The sequence below is a fragment of the Trachymyrmex septentrionalis genome, unplaced genomic scaffold (genome assembly GCF_001594115.1).
Source record: "Trachymyrmex septentrionalis isolate Tsep2-gDNA-1 unplaced genomic scaffold, Tsep1.0 scaffold70, whole genome shotgun sequence".
Lineage (NCBI taxonomy): Eukaryota > Metazoa > Arthropoda > Insecta > Hymenoptera > Formicidae > Trachymyrmex > Trachymyrmex septentrionalis.
The window spans coordinates 1,904,027-1,923,983 of NW_017305885.1; the positions used below are offsets into that span (position 1 = coordinate 1,904,027).

At 29.7% G+C, this 19,957-nt stretch overlaps 5 protein-coding genes across 6 annotated transcripts in view; 2 read left to right on the forward strand and 3 right to left on the reverse strand.

Annotated features, from left to right (window-relative positions):
* The first annotated feature begins 665 nt into the window (after window positions 1-665).
* Window positions 666-2,133, forward strand: LOC108753669 (H/ACA ribonucleoprotein complex subunit 3). The gene is made up of 3 exons (XM_018495468.1): window positions 666-952; window positions 1,666-1,708; window positions 1,790-2,133. The coding sequence occupies exons 1-3, from the start codon at window positions 899-901 to the stop codon at window positions 1,885-1,887; spliced, it is 195 nt and encodes a 64-aa protein (XP_018350970.1). The 5' UTR covers window positions 666-898; the 3' UTR covers window positions 1,888-2,133.
* A 2,557-nt stretch (window positions 2,134-4,690) lies between these two features.
* On the reverse strand, window positions 4,691-11,146 carry LOC108753657 (trafficking protein particle complex subunit 10). The gene is made up of 12 exons (XM_018495453.1): window positions 10,612-11,146; window positions 9,740-9,957; window positions 9,298-9,491; window positions 9,022-9,217; window positions 8,576-8,687; window positions 8,276-8,463; window positions 7,971-8,189; window positions 7,051-7,811; window positions 6,167-6,833; window positions 5,623-6,084; window positions 5,097-5,409; window positions 4,691-4,921 (listed from the first exon to the last, which is right to left on the reverse strand). The coding sequence occupies exons 1-12, from the start codon at window positions 10,784-10,786 to the stop codon at window positions 4,791-4,793; spliced, it is 3,636 nt and encodes a 1,211-aa protein (XP_018350955.1). The 5' UTR covers window positions 10,787-11,146; the 3' UTR covers window positions 4,691-4,790.
* A 109-nt stretch (window positions 11,147-11,255) lies between these two features.
* On the forward strand, window positions 11,256-13,079 carry LOC108753711 (DNA-directed RNA polymerase II subunit GRINL1A). Of its 2 annotated transcripts, XM_018495565.1 has the most exons (5): window positions 11,256-11,494; window positions 11,742-11,927; window positions 11,997-12,258; window positions 12,343-12,705; window positions 12,793-13,079. In XM_018495565.1, exons 2-5 carry the CDS (start codon window positions 11,785-11,787, stop codon window positions 13,009-13,011), a joined length of 987 nt encoding a protein of 328 aa, XP_018351067.1. In that variant the 5' UTR covers window positions 11,256-11,494; window positions 11,742-11,784; the 3' UTR covers window positions 13,012-13,079. The 2 variants fall into 2 exon arrangements, with proteins under 2 accessions (XP_018351067.1, XP_018351066.1); XM_018495564.1 differs by having other exon boundaries at window positions 11,256-11,927.
* An 83-nt stretch (window positions 13,080-13,162) lies between these two features.
* Window positions 13,163-15,899, reverse strand: LOC108753712 (60S ribosomal protein L13a). Its single transcript, XM_018495566.1, has 6 exons — window positions 15,815-15,899; window positions 14,908-15,038; window positions 14,082-14,191; window positions 13,750-13,895; window positions 13,405-13,527; window positions 13,163-13,291 (listed from the first exon to the last, which is right to left on the reverse strand). The coding sequence occupies exons 1-6, from the start codon at window positions 15,833-15,835 to the stop codon at window positions 13,208-13,210; spliced, it is 615 nt and encodes a 204-aa protein (XP_018351068.1). The 5' UTR covers window positions 15,836-15,899; the 3' UTR covers window positions 13,163-13,207.
* Window positions 15,900-17,742: 1,843 nt separating this feature from the next.
* The window catches only part of LOC108753710 (decapping and exoribonuclease protein-like), a 3,392-nt gene continuing 1,177 nt past the window's right edge, over window positions 17,743-19,957 (reverse strand). The window contains exons 2-4 of the mRNA XM_018495563.1: window positions 18,592-18,815; window positions 18,084-18,451; window positions 17,743-18,004 (exon numbers count right to left, since the gene is read on the reverse strand). Of these exons, the coding sequence (XP_018351065.1) occupies window positions 17,771-18,004; window positions 18,084-18,451; window positions 18,592-18,815 (826 nt within the window). The 3' untranslated portion in view covers window positions 17,743-17,770. The remainder of the gene's footprint in view (window positions 18,005-18,083; window positions 18,452-18,591; window positions 18,816-19,957) is intronic.

The window sequence follows — 19,957 nt, forward strand, 5'->3', positions numbered from 1 at the left end:
ATCCAAAAAACTATAAACTCGAGAATTTCATTTTTGCTTTTATCGTGCAGAATTTTAAACGTCATGTTTTCCTCATCTTTTATTCCGTTTTTCGAAACATATTCGTTATATTGAAACAGAAAAACAGATCTGCGACTACATGCAACAATTTCCTGCTTGTCATGACCTATAAAGAAATCAATTATGTATATAATAATTATAGAAGATGACACGCTTTATTTTTCATCTGTGATTAATCGATTTCTCTACATATACTTTCACACATAAACCACCTGAATAAACTTCAACTGTCGAGACACATTTAATTTGTTCTTTTCAGCTGAACTTCTTGCATTATTCATTTTTCTTCTTTTTCTTTCCACATTGAAGAGATAAAGTACGTGGAAAGAGAGAGATCAGTACAAAAAGAATAGACCTGTTGACTAATTGTAAACAGGTTTTCTCATAATTATTTTTCGTATAGCATACTCGAAATATTTTGTTAGCAAGTGTACAATATAACAAGAAAAGATAGATAAAAATTTCAAACTAACTTTATACCGCGCTAGTAGCCGTTTACACAGGAAACGACGACATGCGAGCACGTGGCAAGAAGTAGCGCGGCAGCCAATCAAATACTTTTTCGGAAAAACGGATAGGTTATTGGCTGTCGCGCTCATACTTCGTTCATTGTCGAGAATATTCTGTTCTATCACGTTATATTTGCCAATATAGCTGAGATATTCTGATAATCTGATTAATTCCGATTTTTTCATTTATTTCCAAACGTGCAGTTTGGTTCGACGGATTATATTCCAGGTATTGGCAGATATTCATTAAAGAAAGAAATTGCAATTAGAGAATAGTACGGATAAGTACGGCTGTACGGAGGTTAAGTTGCAAGTCGAAATATCGAAAAATGTATCTAATGTATTATTTGGACGACAAAGGAAACAGAGTGTACACTTTACAGGTAATTTCTTGTGACATGTCGCACTGTGTAATATATATATGTATAGAGGTATATAAGGTTAGGAAAATTAAAAAGTTACTCATTGTAAAAAGTAAATAATTATGAGTTTGATTGTGATATCGAACATAACACCTTCTTTCTTTTAAAATTCACTTATACATGTCCTATACACATATACTTCTTGCATGTGAATAAAATAACGTAAAAGACATGTGATTAATTCGTTACCTAAAACGTAACTGCATTACCGTTACTAGTAAAAAATATAACGTTACCAACCTAACGTTCCTTACCTAACAAAAAATAATAGTAATAGTGCTACAAGTAATGCATTACTTCTCAATCTAATATATTATTTTCCAGAGCAATATAACATACCTTCTCGAAAATGCTATTAGCACTATTTATGTTATTCTAGCCTTATATATCATTCATGAAGCATTAAAACAAAGGATTAAAATAAGAATAGAATAATATAACTAATGCTCCCTGAACGCATTTGTAATATGGTAGAATATATTGCACAATATATATCACAATATGAATTAGCATATTCATAATAGAATTAAATATATATTATCACATATATCTTTGTAATCGTTTTAAATACTAATTCTATACATTATTTTTTCTATAGTAATTTTCTTTTCTAACAAAATCTTTTTATCTAATTTTATTTTTTTTTTCTTTTTTTAATTGCTAAATTTTTATAGAAAGTGGACCCTAATGGAAAGCCTACCATGTCCGCGCATCCAGGTAAATTTTTACACTTTTGTTATATAAATACTTTATGTAGAATTAACAAAAACAAAAGGCATGATATTGAATGTTTTTTAGCTCGATTTTCTGTAGAGGATAAATATTCAAGAGAAAGAATTATAATGAAAAGAAGATTTGGCCTGCTGTTGACGCAACAACCACAACCTAGCTACTAATATTAAATATATAATTAATTTTATTTGAAAATATAAAATATGAATGAAGAAAGTGTTATGATGTGGGCCTGATACAACCAAGTACGATAATCTATATCTCAGTAAAGGGGTGATTCAACTTTTACACCCACAACTTCCTTTAATGATAACGAGGAAAAATCTCTGTACTAAAGATTATTATTCTACATCATGGAATTGCATCCATTGTTGCAACTTCATAACAACCTTAATAAAAAGTTATACTTCCACTGAAAATTTTTCAATGTAACTTAGATATTAATTATTTTGTATATTGTTCTGTTCCGTTGATAGTAAATAAATCATTTCTAACGTATCAAATTCATTGTCGATACATATATTTACTGTATAAATTTCATTTACAGTTTATTATCTTCGCACATTATATAAAAAATAAAAACTTATATACACAGTACTTTTCCTGACTTGCAAAATATAATAATTTTATTTCCAAAATGGTAATAGATTGCTTATTTGCAATCTTATTACTTTAACATGAATAGCATGCTTGCCAAAGCTTGCTAAATTAATAACATATGAATAACGTATACTATTATATATAACAAAAATTTTTAATATAAAGCGGATATTAATTTACATTCAACTATTTTACAATTCTTAATTATTAACATATTGATGTATGATTTTATTTCATTTATTGATATTAAGAAATATAACAAAATCTATATACAATATCCTTTATCACAATTATACATCAAATGCAAGCATTTAATTGTCAACGTTATTTAGAATAATGCATAATTACGTAACTTTTAAAATGGATATGCATAGTTGATAGAATATATATATTCTAAAATGAAAAGTGAATTAAACATGATTGTATTTTGCATAAGAACAAATTTTATGCGAATTGATTTTTTCCATTTTTATTTTGAAAATTATATATCACAAATTGTATATGTGTGCGTATAGTTGAAATGTCAATATGGTATCCATATTCATATAAACTGAATGCAAATATACGCTTATTACATAATTCTAATCTAAAAGAAACTAAGATGTAATATTACAAATTTGTTTAAATAGATATGATATATGTAATATTTAATTTTATTCTTGAAGTATATACTACAGCACACACACAATTTTGAGTATTAAATTAGAACATTATAAACATTTATTATTTGAATATTATAAATGAAATCCTTTTTTGCATAGGAAATATAATATACAAGTTTAAATTATAATTCTAGGTATATATTAAATTGATTAAATTGAATTTTTTTAACAAATATTAGAAAAATATATAATTAAATATATATTTTAGTTAATTTATATTTATACGCGATCTTTTGCAATATTTTAAAAACATAAAAGCTTTATTCAAGTAATAATGACATTTTATCTAGAATATAACACAATAAATTATTTGATTAAAGTATATTTTATTAACTATGCACATCCCTAACTTTTATATATATATATATAAATATTTGGTACAACATTACCACCAAAATTATATTATCATTATTATATTAAAAAATAATTTGAATATACATATTTTAAACGTAGGATCAACAAATATAATAAAAATAGATATTTTCGCTAAATATATAATAAATATAATAGATAGCATAAATGTATTACGTTATTTAATAGAAATACTTTCTACAAAAAATTGATAATAAACATAGTTTTGTATAAATTTTAAAATAATCTGTAACTTAATAACTATGAATAATCGAGAGTATTTTGTGATTATCTTACATTTATAAAATTAAAAAATTATAAATAGCAGATCAATAATATTCTAGAAAACATGGCAACACAAGAAAAATGTATCTAATAATCCAATTCTGATGAACAAACACTAACAAATATAATGTAAATTGTTTTTCTTCATAGATATATTTTTTAATTGAACTGTAAGTATTATTAAACGAACACAATATATAGCATTAAATAAATTCCTAGTTTACGTATCAAATTTATGTTCATAAGAATTTACTATATGTTACAATTTAACATAGTAAAAATATGTAACATTTATTCACAAGCTTATGAGTATATTGCTAACAAGTATTTGTACAAATTTTACATGTATTTGTATTTTATAAAAGAAAAATTCTTATATTACCATTTTTCTTAAGATACTAAGATGGTACTAAAATATTTAAACAAAAAAATGATTGCAGAGCAAACAAGATTCAGCTGTTGCTAAATTGTAAATAAATGTGGGACAAAAAAGAAAATAGAAAATGAAAGAAAACATCGTATGCGTAAAATGATAAAAATATATAAGTACATAATTTAGGATATAGATAGCAAGTTCTCTCAATATTTATCATAACTGAATCATTGAGAATTGTCGAGAAGTCGAATATTTTCTATAATATTTCTTGTGATATACCCTAGATACCTCATATTATTGCAATTACATGATTACTTTCAGATAAAATTTAATTCAATTATAAAATGTAATAATTATATATGTTAAATACAATGTTTCAATACAAAATTCGAGTATATATTTAGCTAGAAGCTTTAGAATCTTCATAATTTTTAAATAAAGATATTTTTTATGGCATCATTATAATTATTAATCAAAAAGTTCTTCTTTTTTTTTTAAAGATGAGTGGCTTTGGTAATATAAAATTGAAGTGAACTGTAAATCTTATAGAAATAAATAAATATTAAACTATTGTACTTAACGCCGATTTGGTTATTTCAAAATATTTATATGATAACTTAAGTCTTATCTACTATGAATTTAAAATGAGGTATTTACATAATTATATATTCACTTTGATACAAAAAACAACTTGTAATTACTTCTTAAACTCTTCCTAAATAAAGATGTTCATGACTCGTTACACACAAAATCAAAGAACATGTATACATCTTTAACAACAATTTATACATCTTTAATTAGATTCTGATGGAACTGCTGGCAGAACATGCACCTGTTGTGCTTTACTGGCATTATACACTTGTCCCGGACTAAATGGTTCTAATCGAGGACCAGATCCTAAATCATTTTTATTACGGACGATATCTTAAAATGAAAACAAATAAAACAATTACAAAATTTCATACAACTTAGAGGTAAACGTAATATCTTTTTCTTTGAAATTATAATTGATAATTTTAATAAAAATTAGATAAATTTGTTCACAAATTAAATAATGTACGTAATATTTAGGCATAATATGCAAAATATTTAAACTTACCATTTTTCGATTCTGTTGCAGGTATATACCGAGATAATCTAACAACAGGGAGAGGCAAATAACCACTTGTCAGAGGCATTACATCTAATGTAACGCTTTGTTTCTCTACTATTTCTAACGATACAATGCCTGCTGTCCGACCACATACCGCCCACATAGTTTGGTCCGCCAAAACCTCGTACATTAACTGTGGTGGAGGATTTGAACTAAGACTAGGTATGCGCATGACTGTAAGACACAAGTGGCACATACTACCAGCACGACAAAATTCACCACCATTTGTTTCGACTTTCGAGGATACTGTGAATAAAGTCTGGAAAGCATCGTTACAAAGATAAGTTATATATTCCTAATATATAATAAGAATACAGAGCATAAGATTTTACAAGTATAGATACTACATTATTACAGATTGTCATTAATCCATGACTTCTTGTTTAAAATAAATAAAATATTTTGAAAGAAGTATACAATATGTAATTGTATACATTTAACATATCAATTAATAATTAATAATTTTTCTTACCACATAATCTGTAATATCAAAGTTGCATCTGTAAACACTACATGCTTTTTCAATTCTTTCTAGATTATGTATATGTAGTGGATCATCATCAACATGTGTATCATTTAATTCTTCAGTATCATTAACTGATATATATTTTACACGAAAGTCAGTCTTTATTGGTATCGTGGATTTCTCATCTTTCCCAATTTCAAATTCCCACATAAAGGAAACGTTCATTCCATTACCTATAAGTAATTTCTGACCCGCAATAGGATTTAAACTTTTAAAGTTAACGTCTATTGACGAAATTGTCATTAATTCAGGCTCAGTTAATTGTAAAAGCTGACTTGTCAAACCAGTTACGACTATTTGAATAAATTTTCTTTGTTTTGCTGTGTGAAGTTTCATACTTGACATTAATGGTGGACCAAAATGCAAAGGTATACTTTCTTCCGAACCCCATGGACATTGAATATTCAACTAAAACAATTTCAAGTAATGATATTTAGTTATGATATTTATTGCACAAAAGAGAATAATATAAATTATAAATGTTAAATACTTTATGTTCCATAGATGAAGAATCCTTCTTTGGTGGTAGTTCAGCTAAAATTTTTAACTGTATTTTTATGGTTTGAAATGGTTCGCACGTTGGCAGTGGTATCTCTAACTCTTTTACCATTACTTTTTCAACACTTTGTGATTGTACTGTCAATCCGCGTGATGTACGTAATTTTAATTTCATTTCTTCGGTTATTTTTGTACTTCCACTCGATATAACTAATTCAATATCTTGAGTAAGACCTGCCAATAAATCTCTGCCACATTTTACGGATATCGTTGGCTGTGTCTTTGCTACTTCGTAGCATAATCTTGGATTTAGTACAGATGATAAAAATTCTAATTTTTCTTCTATCACCAATGATAACTGGCTAACTTTGTACAAACCCGGTTGATTCACTCGTCTTGTTAAGACAAATGTATTTACACCAGGTTTCATAACGAATTCATCACAGGAAAGTGCTTTGCTAAAATCACCCTTTATATTAATTGAAGGTTTTCTATGTTTTGCGCTATCTGAACGCCTCACGAGCGGCTTCATGTTTTTACTAATAACACTAGCAGAACCAAGACTTCTATCTTCCTTGTAATCCAAATAAGAATATACTTGCAAACGTAATAAACTGAGATCAAGTAGTTTCATATCTTCTAATGTACACTTTGATAACCTGAGCAACAAAACAAAGTTGAACAAAAATTTAACGTATAGAAAATAGAAAATACTAAAAAAATAAAATAAGCATTATTGTAAATATGATATTAAAATAACAATGTAAATACATTATTTTTTACAATTTCATTTTAGAATTTTTTTCTTTGTAGTATATATTAAACATTATATATGAAATTTTTGTAAATAAAAGTATTTTATTCATTAATACTTACAATTGAACTGGAGGATCAATAGATTTTAATCCTTTTTTCTTATTAGGTATAGATGGCTTTTGCATTTCCTCTACAGAAATAGCGGCGCTAGTGCATCTTACTTCTCGAGGAAATAAACTCTGTACACTGATTTCAACGTTAACTACACAGTCTTGAACTATTTTATCCATTACTTTAGCTTCCATACTGAGTATTGTAAAAGCACATCCAAGTTCCGCGAGTAATGATTGAGGCGAAGAGATCATTTTCATATATCCTAGCATTTCTTCCAAATATGTATTGCGTACAGTTATATGCAAAAGACTTGCGCTAGCTACTGCCGCGCACACTTTAGTATATTTCTCGACATCGTCCATCCGTTTGTAACATTCGGCTAACTCCAACTGTGTTTGCACTGCCAAGTGATGCCATCCTTCGTCCATATAAGTTTTTAAAGCATCAGATAAAAACGCTACTGCTTTCTGATTTTCTCCGAGTTCGCTGTAGAATCGTGCCAATTCTTTGCCAATTAATCTGGCTGATCGAATACGGCCGACATGTTTATATGTGCCCATGGCTAATTCTGCATGTTCCAAATATTGTTTCTTGAATGCTTCTTTGGATGAAAGTGCCTCTTTTAACTTGTCTGTAGGGGTTAATTTTCTTTCTACTTGTGGCTCTGAATCTCCTATACCTGCTATAAGATACACAACTGTATGCAACTGCTCACTAGTCGGTTCACTTCCTGGCATTAGGCCGCACAATTTTCCTAAGCTTCCTAACTAAAAAAGAAAAATATATACATATATATATATATAATAGGATATATGTAAAAAACATATGTAATAGAAATCCAAGGAGGATTACATATCATTTAATTATTTATTAGCAAATAATAAATAAATAAAATAATGTCAAACATAATATAGCAAATTATTTACCTTATCTCTTGCAAGTGCCCACAAACTAGCTGTATGTAAAGAGCACAAATCTAATTGTTGATTGTTATCGATATTATTGGTGCACAATTGACATGCTTGCAAGACCTCTAACGCACAGAGGAATGACCAGCATTCTATAGAGCCTTCAGGTTTCTGTACCTCTAAGATTCTTAGCTCACTTAATGTATTATGAACAAATGATAAGCACCTTTGTGCAACCTGTCAAGAATATTCAGTAACAATTATAAAATATGATAATTATGTAAAGCTATTAATTATCAATAATGTGTTGAATTTATACGAACCTCCCAAGGTTTATTAAGCAGGAGTAGCATGGCACATTGTCTACTAAACAAATAACTCCTAAGATCTAATAAAGATGCCCTACATTCAGCCAAAAGAAACCTTAGACGGTGATTTGTACCGTTATTTAAATTCACACCTCCCCAATTGTTCAGAGGCGTTTGAAACAGACCCAACCATCCTGGAGTATCTATAAACAGTTTATCTACATTTAATTTTTCACTTGCATCTCAATATCTGTTCTCATTGCATAATGTATATTTTTAATACAAACTAAATATTTAAAAAATAAACCACAATACCTCCTACATTAGAATTGAGCACAAATTGTGTAAAGAGAGCGTCTAGTTCATCATACTGTACCAATGCCTCATCGTACAAACCCAGCATTTGCAATACAAATGCCAATTCTTCCTAAAATGCCAATTCAATTGAATAATGGGAAAAGTACAAGTTTCAAAATTAATATTAAAAAATTCAAAAAGTAACACGTCGTTCCATAGAGAACGACTAATTCGTCAATGAGTCTAGAGTTTAATTTCAACTCTCATCTCAAGAGTATATTAATTATTAGTTAAGTATATTCTCTCTTTTATAAGAGATAGGAAAACTGAGGATCAGTATATTACGAGATATTATAAATGAAAAAACATTAGATATATTATAATTTCGAGAATCCATATTTTATGTAATATTTAATTCTTTGTGAAATAATTCAGTAGAAATGAAAATTTATAGCAAGCATTACCTGTAAAAGAAAATAATGGCAGAAATTCCAACTAGGATTGTTCCGCCTTTCTCTCTGTTCACGTATAATATCTTCAAAACGCGACAGGGTTCTGTCATATGCAGTCAACATCAAATGACGAATACGAGTTATCAAGCCTCTCCATGATTCCGCGGAACGAGATTCAGATTTAATTGGATTAATTACAGCAAAGCATCTGTCAAATAGATTATGGATATAAATACATTTCTATATTATGTTACAAGATTAATAATATAAAAGATCATATCGTATTACCTGTCGCCATTTTTAGCGGCAAAGTCACTTCGTATTTTATCTAAGACAGTAGTCCTAGGCAACAATTTATTGGCCTTCTTTACATCATATGTTTCTACCAATACAATCATCCAATCTTGAATATGATATAAATTTAGTATTTTTAACCAGGCATCAATATCATCTCTGACACTAGTCTTATAAGAATCAACATCCTAGAAGAATATGTAATATGAAAATTTATTTGTTAAATTATTAAGAACATGAATATTAAATATTGTAATCTACAGATGCTTCTAATATCGTAATAATAATAACTTTTTATTTAGAATAATTTAATATTATTTTAATAAATTTAACATACAATTTTTAATATATTTTTAATATAATAAATAAAAGACATATCATTCCCTATATAAATATGTTATATATAATAAAAAATTAATTCAAATGAAGGACTTACAGAACATTCTGTCCAATAAATATGAAAGATTGGTTGCTTTATGAGATGCCAATCTTTGTCAGTAGGCAAAATATCTCTGGAAAATGGCACAAAAGTAGCCCCAAGTTTGACTTGTTTAATTGGCCTGCTGAACGATCGGCGCCATTCCACTGTATCCATAGGTATAGCTTGGAGTAAATTCTTTTCCAATGTAGAAAATAAATTTTCATCCCCAGCACCTGTATCATTACACAAAAATTATTATATTCCAATCCTATGTCATCTGCTTTGAGAAATGAAGCAGCAGATTAGCATAGGTCAAAATGACATCCTACATGCATTGGATTACTCATTTGTGTTATAAGAAACTGTTGCAAAGTCCACTTTGTACATTTGCTACATGAATAGACCTCTTTTTAGCTGAACTTTTTGCATCTTTTCATTTTTTTTTCCTCCAATATGAAGAGAAAAAGAGGAAAAAATGAACTGTGCAAAAAGTTATACTGAAAAGAACAAACCTTAAATTAAAGTTATGTGATATCGATAGCAAGAATTAAAGGAATTAGGCAAAATACTAAATTAAGTCTTGCAAGATATTAAATTATCTAAAACAACATAATAATAATTCGCATGATATATTTTTTGATGAAAACATAAAGTTGACATATGTTTCTTAAGAAAAGAAAAATCCAGAGACACGCATTATTGATGATACAAATTTTATCCAGACATCGATTATCTCGGTTGGATGAAAGGAAACAAGAAACACTGTCACGAGAATTGACAGATGGACGGGCAGGAGGGGGGAGGGTGTCAAGAATGGTGCCTGAATGTCGCGTTATCAGCGCGACACGGAGGGGCGAAGCGGGGGAGACGATCGCGGCGAAACTCACAGGTGACGATCGGTCTGCTGTCCACAGAAGCGCCCGCCTTGCATGCCTCGCCAGCCACGGACGATCCCCCATTGCAATTCATCGTTTCTGAGGACTGGCGGTGCGCCTCGCGAACTCGCTGCTCCCGATCGGGCCCACGGTCATAACTCTTCGTCCCTCTCTCGCCGGCGCGCATATAGGAACCCTCTGCCAAGTCGCTCGGGGATCCGGGTTTCGCCGAACCCGCCGCGAGCGGACAAGTGACTCTAACTAACGTGGTCTCAGAGGCGATAAAAAGACGAGCCGAACGTCCATAAGCATCGTTCACCTCGCACTCTCAAGCTCCATTGAGGTTGGGAATGTTGGGATTCTTTAGACATCTGTTCCTTATACTGCGTTGACTTACACTTTCCGCACTTGAAATGAGAAAAAAAATATCACACAATTGCACATCAAAATGAGAAAGAAGAAGGACGAGAAGTGCAGAAAGTGTAATTGTTGCGATGTGCCGTTTTGTATCGATTCGTGGAAAAGCGGGGCTCTCGATATATCGTGTCATCGCGATATTCGTCGCTTTTCAACACTTCCGATTGGCTGTATGTTTATCAAAGTGACATGATCTTTGTTCGTTTATATTCTCTGCATTTACACCTTTTATTTTTCCCTTCCTCTTCAACGCTAAATTATATATAGATTTCCCTCTGTATGTATCCATCCCGTTTTAAGTGCAGAAAGTGCAATGACGCAGTGACAATTTCGCTTGTTCGTTTACTTCGTTCCACTTGAATAGAATTAAACGTAGTATTCTATTCAATTCCTTTTAAAATGCTTTTTACAGCCGATCGTTCTAAAAATTGTGCTTCTTCGCGATGGCATTGTCATGCTGTTTAAACTAAACGTGAAAGTTTGACACATTCTTATTCTCATGATATCTTTACTTTTAATTACGAGACATTTCGCAGCAGTTTCATCGACTTTTGCATTACTTTGCGCTGCGAATTTGTTTGAATTACAATTTCTCCAATTCTTTTTTTAACTCCTTATCCAAGTATTCTTAATTTTTTATAAAATTTTGAACGTGCATATACGATTGTTAAAGTTAGTAGTTATACCTAATATAATACATTTTACATAACCTTTCGTTATGCCAGCCAAAACGATTATTCCGCTTTAAAAAATTTAATAACAAAAAATATGGTCCCGAGAAATTTAAAAATACCCGGCGATGTGATCCCTTCGAAGAAGGAAAGTCAAGGCTACATCGATAATTTAAAAAAGAAAGAGAGATTTCAGTTGGAAGAGCTTTTAGAAAGGCAGAAAAAAATTCTTGCTAATAAGTAGGTAGGACGTGAACTATTGAATCTTAATGTTTCGAACAATCTTGAAGCATCTTGTTTTCTTTTTAGAAAATTTATCTCAACGCTTCCCGACAAAGGAGAGAAAATTATAAGCTTCTACAATAAGATACAGAAGGAACTTGAACACAGAAATGAAGTGGAAGAAGCAGCTAATGTACTGTCGCGGCTTAACATAGCATCCGAAGGCAAAATAGCTATGAGTAAACTAGAATGGACAGGAAAATATAATGAAAGGGATGATGAAAATATGACTAAAATCGTTGACTTAGATAGTGATGACGAGGAGGATCCACTAAAAATACTAGCACAGGTTGATAGATCTTGCTTATAATATTGGTAATAACTTTTGTCAATTGATATATATGTATATATATGGATTATTATGCTTTAACAGCCTACAGGAACTGGTGTTCACAAGAAGAAAATTATACATATAGTACCTGAAGAAAACCTCATTAAACCTGAAGATATAGCAGAGATTGAAACTTTTAAAATAGATCCTTTAAACACAGAGCATGTCAAGTATATCGTTGATAAAGTAGAGAAAGTACAGGAAATGAAAAAAAGGGAGCCATTTAAACCACATAAAACAACAAAGAGCAACGTACATGATCCAATGAAGGAAAAACAAAGAAAATTACATAAATATTGGGAAGTCACGGCAGCTACACCACCTCTTATAGTTCACGGAGCAGCTAAGGTTCTGAGTTTGAACGAATCTTTAAAATTACAGAAGGAACAAACTGAAAAATTACAGGTATTTGACATTTTCTATTTTTTATATCTTTTCATTCTTTTCAGGGACTAGAAAAAAATTTTAATATGACATTTTAATATTTAACAGAAAATTCAAGCGAAACATGCAGTGGAACGTCTAGCTAATCAAATAGAATATAGTATTGGTCCTACACCACAAAATGTAGGCAGTTACCGCACACAATATATGAACGGTTCACTTTCCTCGTCTTCTTCTGATGATGAAGAGGAACATGAAATGCACGATGAGGAAGATAACGACAGAAGTGGAACAGTTGTATTTACTATAGATTCTATAGAAAGCTAACAAAGACTGTTAAATATTGCGAATATGCACGACAAATTAATTCTAATATTAATTTATTTTTGCTTTAATAAAATCGTTTTCCTTACATGATTCTGTATATAATATATTTCAATTTTTTATGTCGAGTTTGGAGGTGAAAGAGTATTCTGGATTAGATATTTAAGAGACTTTATTTTTTGTTTTTGTAACACATATGTTAATTGTATCCAAAATTATTGATGATCGCTGTATACGGTGCCGTTGCTTTGGCAACTGATTCACCAGCTTGCTTGGTAAGTTTCTACAAACAAAATTTAATAATTAGTAAATCTCGAATATTTACATACAAAAATCTTTGGAAAGAAATCACATCGTTGGATGTGAAATATGACCAATCTTTAATGTGTTAACTACCTTAAGTTTATTCCTCTTTTGAACTTCAAGGATGGCTCTGGCACGTCTCTTGTTCTCCAACGTGCGAACCACATCCTTATACTTCCATCCAACTTCATGAGACAATCTACCCACGTGACAGTACTGAAAATCAAAATTATATCAGTATCCATATTGCTTCAATATTTCGACAAACTATTTTGTATAAAATTTTATAACTCAGTTTAATAGATCATCATAATAGTCAAGTAGACTAATTTCAGACGCAAATTACCATACCATCATTGTTTTTTCATTAAACAGAAACAAAATTCAAGTATAAAAGAGACAGTTTAAACAAATTTAAATATACATAATACATCTTACTTTTCTGCCTGGTTTGAGGCACATCACTCTCATAGCACCAGGTACAACAACACGCTTCCTGCGGTCATATGGTGGTGGACAACCTTCGTAAACCTTTAGTCGCCTAAGAGCATCTTTACCTCTTTGTGTCTTATGTGGAATCATACCTGTAAATGAGTCTTTTTAATATCTCTTCATTTGCTTCATTATAAGATAGTATATGAAAACATGGCATCATAAAAAATAATTCTTTTCATGACCTCATCAAATAATGTAGGTAAAGGTAAATGTTTGTTAATCATCTGCAATATTTCTATTTTATGTTATGATAATATAATCTCAACTGTACATACCACGAACTGTTTTCCAGAAGATCTTGCTTGGCGCTCGGAAGTGGAATGGACCACGTGCAGGATTTACGTTGCATCTTTTCCTCAGAAAAGACATAAACTTCAACTTGTTCCTGAAAATTGAAAAATATATGTTTAGTATCTATATTGTTTCAACATTAAAACAAGATTGCATAAAATTTTATGATTCAGTTTAGAATTTCTATCATAAAAGTCGGAACAGACTAATTTCAGACGCAAATTACCATACCATCATTTTCCACTATATAATATTAGATAATATTAATTATACTATTGCTCATCCAATCTTTTCTTATATAAAATAAAGTAGAATGAAATAGTACTAGTATTAATAATAGCTGTTACTATCTATTCTTATTAGGTAATAAAATAATAAATATTATAAATCAAATAAGACTCCTTATAATTCAAATAATAATGGACAAAAAAGGTTAACAGAAGTCAACGTAGTAGATTCCAAAAATAAATTTGAAATTAATTTAAAATTTCACATATTTAGTATTTTAACAAATATTTATGAAACTGTAAATTGATTTCAAATTTACTGTTGCAATTTAATTACTTTGTTAACTCCTATTAGCTTTCTTTATTCATCATTTAATAAATTTTATTCAATTATTATTGTTGGTTTTTTAATTAAATACATCAATACTAAAGTAAGAGGTGCGTTCCATTTTACAAAAAAATGTTACACGATATATCATTTTATCATTGTTTTGATGAACAAGGATAAAATAATACATCGTGTGCATCATGAATAAAAAGAAACCAATGCACCCAAGACATAGCTAATAAGAACTTGACAAACCTGAAGAAGTTACCGCTAATGTTGAGTTGCTCACTGCGTACGACGATAACTTTGTTGCCTTGCAGGATGGTTTTGGCAACGATTGCAGCTAATCGTCCAAGTAAATGGCCGCGGCCATCTATTAATATTGGCTAAAACAGTAAAAACCTCTACAGAAATTAAAAATTGACCATCATACAGTACAAATAATTCTTGCTTCTACAATATATTTCTTCGCGTTGCTTGCATTCTTTGCACTCAGCATTTTCGCTCTTTTTTCAACACCTGAATATACATTTATCTCATTTTAAGTGCAAATACTTTGAAAAATTTCAAGCAACGTGGACAGACATATGAGATATGTTCGCGTTGCGTGAAGTCCTCACATATTTTTTCACTTAAAATGAGATAGATACATATTTTGCCTTAAAAAGAAAGCGAAGATGTCGGGTGCCAAAAGTGCAACAGATCTAAAATGTGTTTGCATTACTTGAACTCCTTAAACATTTTTGTATTTAAGATAAATATATATTCAGACGTTGAAAAGAAAGATGCTTGGTACAAAAAGTGCAAGTAACGTGAATAAATCTATAATGCATATAAGTATTATATGGGAGCTACAAGATTCGCAATACATGCAATTTAGAGCATGGAAATATTAAATCGAAAAAATCAAATCTAGTTTGGAATTTATACTATTCGATATACAATGCGTTTCGATCTCCGCGTGGAATATATGATCAGCTTCGGATGCTACCACGTGCATGACGTTAAGTAGCGAAGCAGCTTTTTTTTGGGTAACAGCGAATTTTCGAGAAACATTAAAGGACTCTTGCATTACTCCACATGTTAAGTAATCGCGATTGCGTACATACACCGAGTAAGAGTTACTTAAACTATTAGAAATATCAAATTTCTGAATACGAACCTTCTCGCTGAAGCCCGTCATCCTGGAATCTTACCGGAAAGGAGTCACACAATGAGAGAAACACACGAGTCTCTACCGGAAGACAACTACGCCGCGCACTGCGCGCAGAGCAACGCAGTGTAACCAACGTCAAAATCTGTTTTTACGATTTTTCCCTAGAAGATAAGGAGATCGATTCTGTATCTTCAAATAAGGTAAAAATTAGAAAAGTGAGCAAATTTACTAGGTATTGACCAATGAAATTATCAGTATTTTAGTAAATTCGCTCACTTTTGTCATTTTCATCTTGTTTGAAGATACAGAATTGACCTTCAGTTATAAAAAAAAACAAATTTCATGATAAACACAATGGTTGAGTGAACGCTCAATAATTGTTGTCTACGATTGAAGTAAACTTTTAGATCCATAATAAATCTAGAAGAATGAACCAATAGTTACCAATATCCGTAGAGAAAACTGATCAATGGCTGCGTTTAGCAGACCACAACAATGGGCGAGTTCAAGACGGCAAAAGCGGCTAGGCATGCTTACCGAGCGATTGAATATGATTGGTTGGATCTATAAGTAACAACCAATTACGTTCATTTGCTCAGCGAGCAGGCTAGCCGCTTTGTTAACTTGAACGTGCCCAATTTTACAATTGTTTTGTGATTGTCTGCTAATAATTTAATTTTCTGGTTCTGCTGAACGTAACCATCGAGCGCTTATTGATTTTTTAATATAATTGGTGTGAATTTTTCAAGTTTAAAGCCAATATTCATAATCGGTTTTTATATTTAAAATACTATCTTAAAGTTGTATTCACAGTACTAAGACAGTCTTTTACAGCTTCTACACACAAAATGCGGCAATGCTTGCCGCAATTCAGCCAATCAATTTATTGCTTTTCCATATATAAAAGCCAAAGAATGATTGGCTACTATCTGCGGAAGCCATTAAAACAAGAATAAATTATAAATACGGATCACAGTCCGAATTCAAGTCAGTATTTGAGAAATTTAAAAAATAATTGAATAGGTTCGATTGGAATCCATTTTTGAATAATTTTATATGTACCCTAATTAATTTAATCGGTGATTAAATAAATTATCAAGTAATATAATTATTTCATTTTGTTGACATAAATTTTATAATTATTAATTTCTCATAATTAAATATAAAGATTAGACATTTATTTGCATCGCATGCTCCAATATGCTTCAATATGCTCCTACTCACTCCAACGTGCTCGTTGGAGTAGGATCATGTTAATAATTAGAGTAGCCATGCAACGCAAACAATGAATTAAAGATATGATTTTAAAAATATAGCTAACAAAATTATCGTAAATTGCAAAGAAAATAGTAGATTTAAACAAAAGTAGAAATGATTATGTTAGACCGATAGTATTTCAAAAATATGCATGAAAAAACATACAAGATGACAGCTGTGCTTTTTTTATATAATATTTAAAAATTATAATCAAAATATCTTTTATCTTGTGCATCTATTTCAGAGCTAATATCATCATTTCAGATAAAATAATATTTTTCTTTTAAAATAATTTTAAATTTTATTATTATTTATTAGTAAGATATATGTATCATATATTATTACATGTATTACATGTATTACATACTATTGTGAGTATGATCAACGTAATATTATTACAAATGCTTTGAAGTATTCTTTGATCGATTCGTAAAATTCTTTCTTCTGAATCGGTCAAAATCAAACGCTTCAAAGCATTTGCAGTGAGACTTTGACCGCATCTCGTATATTATGCAATTAATAGTATATAGTTAAAGTTATAATAATTCAAACACAAAATTAAAAAATTTAAAGGAAAAATATATATTATATATAAGATACATTTGTGTGTAAGATAAATTTACACATTGTCTTTGACATATTTCTTACATTTATATTCGCATATAGTCCGTATCTTTTTTTAAATAAAAAATATCTTATTAGTCTTCAGTATTTACTGAGAACTCTCCTATATTCCTCTGCTTTAGCAACAAACCATGGCTGCAAGAAGGTATATCTTTCGTTATCAGGAGCTTCTTCAGTATAACTTACAACATCTCTAATGAATGATGTCCAGCGAAATTTATACATGCATTCATTATAATCTTTAGTGACAATTCTTTTGACGTTGTCTAAAAATATCTTGCAAAATATTTTACTTCTGTTTATATCACAAGACGGCTGCAATATAAATACATAATTTTACATTAATAAATTCTTAAATCAGCATTATTGCACAATTTTAAATAAAATTATTTACCTCTGAAAGCTTTGGCAAATCACACATTGAATATTCTTTTATTATTCTCACTATATTTTTGTCTTTTAATCCACATATAATTTTATTTATATTCGCCAAATAGTTCTGACTCCACCAGCACATTACTCTGGGGCAGGAAATTTTGCCATATATATTTCCATCTTCACTAAGTAGTGGAAATGTTTTCAACTCAATTAATTCAAAAGTTTTTCCTTCAAGTGTATCCGTTATAGGCTGTTGCGAAGCAATACCATCTATTTCTGCTGCGTATAATAATGAATGATTGTCGAAGTTGGCTTTAAACATACAATGAAAATGTTCACACTCATTAAGAGGTCGTTTTGGATCTGGTGTATGTGATGGATGATCTAAAAAAATTCATTACATTAATTAAATTAATTATATAAAATAAATTAATTATATAATATATTCAACAGGCACAATCCATTTTATTTGTTAAATATATCTGAAGTAAAAGCATAATCGAATTTTTATATAAATAAAATACCTGCTACCATGTACTGCTCGAACTTATATCCCCATGAAACAAATTGTTTTTCTAACATTGATGCATTGACGTAATGATGTTCTCTTTTATCCGAATAAAACTCACATAAATATATTGTACCACGATATTTACTGGCGCAAATAATCCATTCGTCATGCATTTTATATGGGCTACATAATATTGTTTTTATTGCCCCACGAGAAGCAATAAATTCAATATCCAACCTAATTAATATTATTTTTAATTAGAAAAAATGACTACTCAGTAATATATACTGATAACATAAAATTGCAAAAATAATTTTGTTATAAAATGCGTAAAAAGTGCTGTCTGCTTAATCATTTATTCATTTATTGTAAACTATACAGGGTGTCCTACACAAACAACACCCATCCTTTTAAGAACGGATTCTTTGGAACAGTCTAAGAAGAAAATACTTTAATACGAAAATGTCGAAGCTATAATAGTTTTTAAATTAATAGCGATTAAAATTTATTAATGGAATTTATATTATTTTGACGTTAAAGACGTCATTTTGACGCCAAAATGATGATAAATAACGTCAATTTGTTTGCTGGGAAAAGATTAATTTAATAGCGAGATACTACATATTTAAAAAAAAATAAATAAATAATTTCATAATCATATTTGTTCATCTGGTAAACATTTTGTAATAATATCATCATGCCTGCGAAATATCAACTTCGTGATTAGTAAACTTTAATCGCTATTAATTTAGAAAGTATTATACCCTCGACTTTTTTTGCTGATAATTCATAGAAATCAAATATAAGCGTTAGCTTCGAGCAGTTCACCTCTTAAATCTGAGATTGGGCCGATAAAAAAATACGTAATGTATTTTTCAGTTTTATGTTCAATAACATTTTTCAAGGAGAATCGAATCAATTTCGGTATGTTGTGACAGGCTCTTTGTTGAAAGTTGTGGTAAAATTTACTGGAGTTAAATTAAACATTAATTTCAGAAAGTATTAAAGTAAACGTCCCAGTGATCAGACATGCTATATCTCTATGTCCAGACACTTATACACGATTTATTATTATTAATCTCAACTTTTTTATTACAATATTATAATTTAATTGTATTTCAATTATTTAAAAAAGCATTTGAGATTAATAATAATATAAACAAATATATATAAAGTTTTATATAAATGTATGGACATAGCTATATTAGATATATTAGATGCTCAGTCACTTTCCGGCATGTTTATACCTTATTTATATTAAATTAAAATATAATTTTTTTTTAAATTAGATTACTCTAAATAAAAAATAATAAATAATAAATACTGTATAGGGCATGTAAGAGTCTAAAATATAAATTTATGTTCCAATTTATATTTTA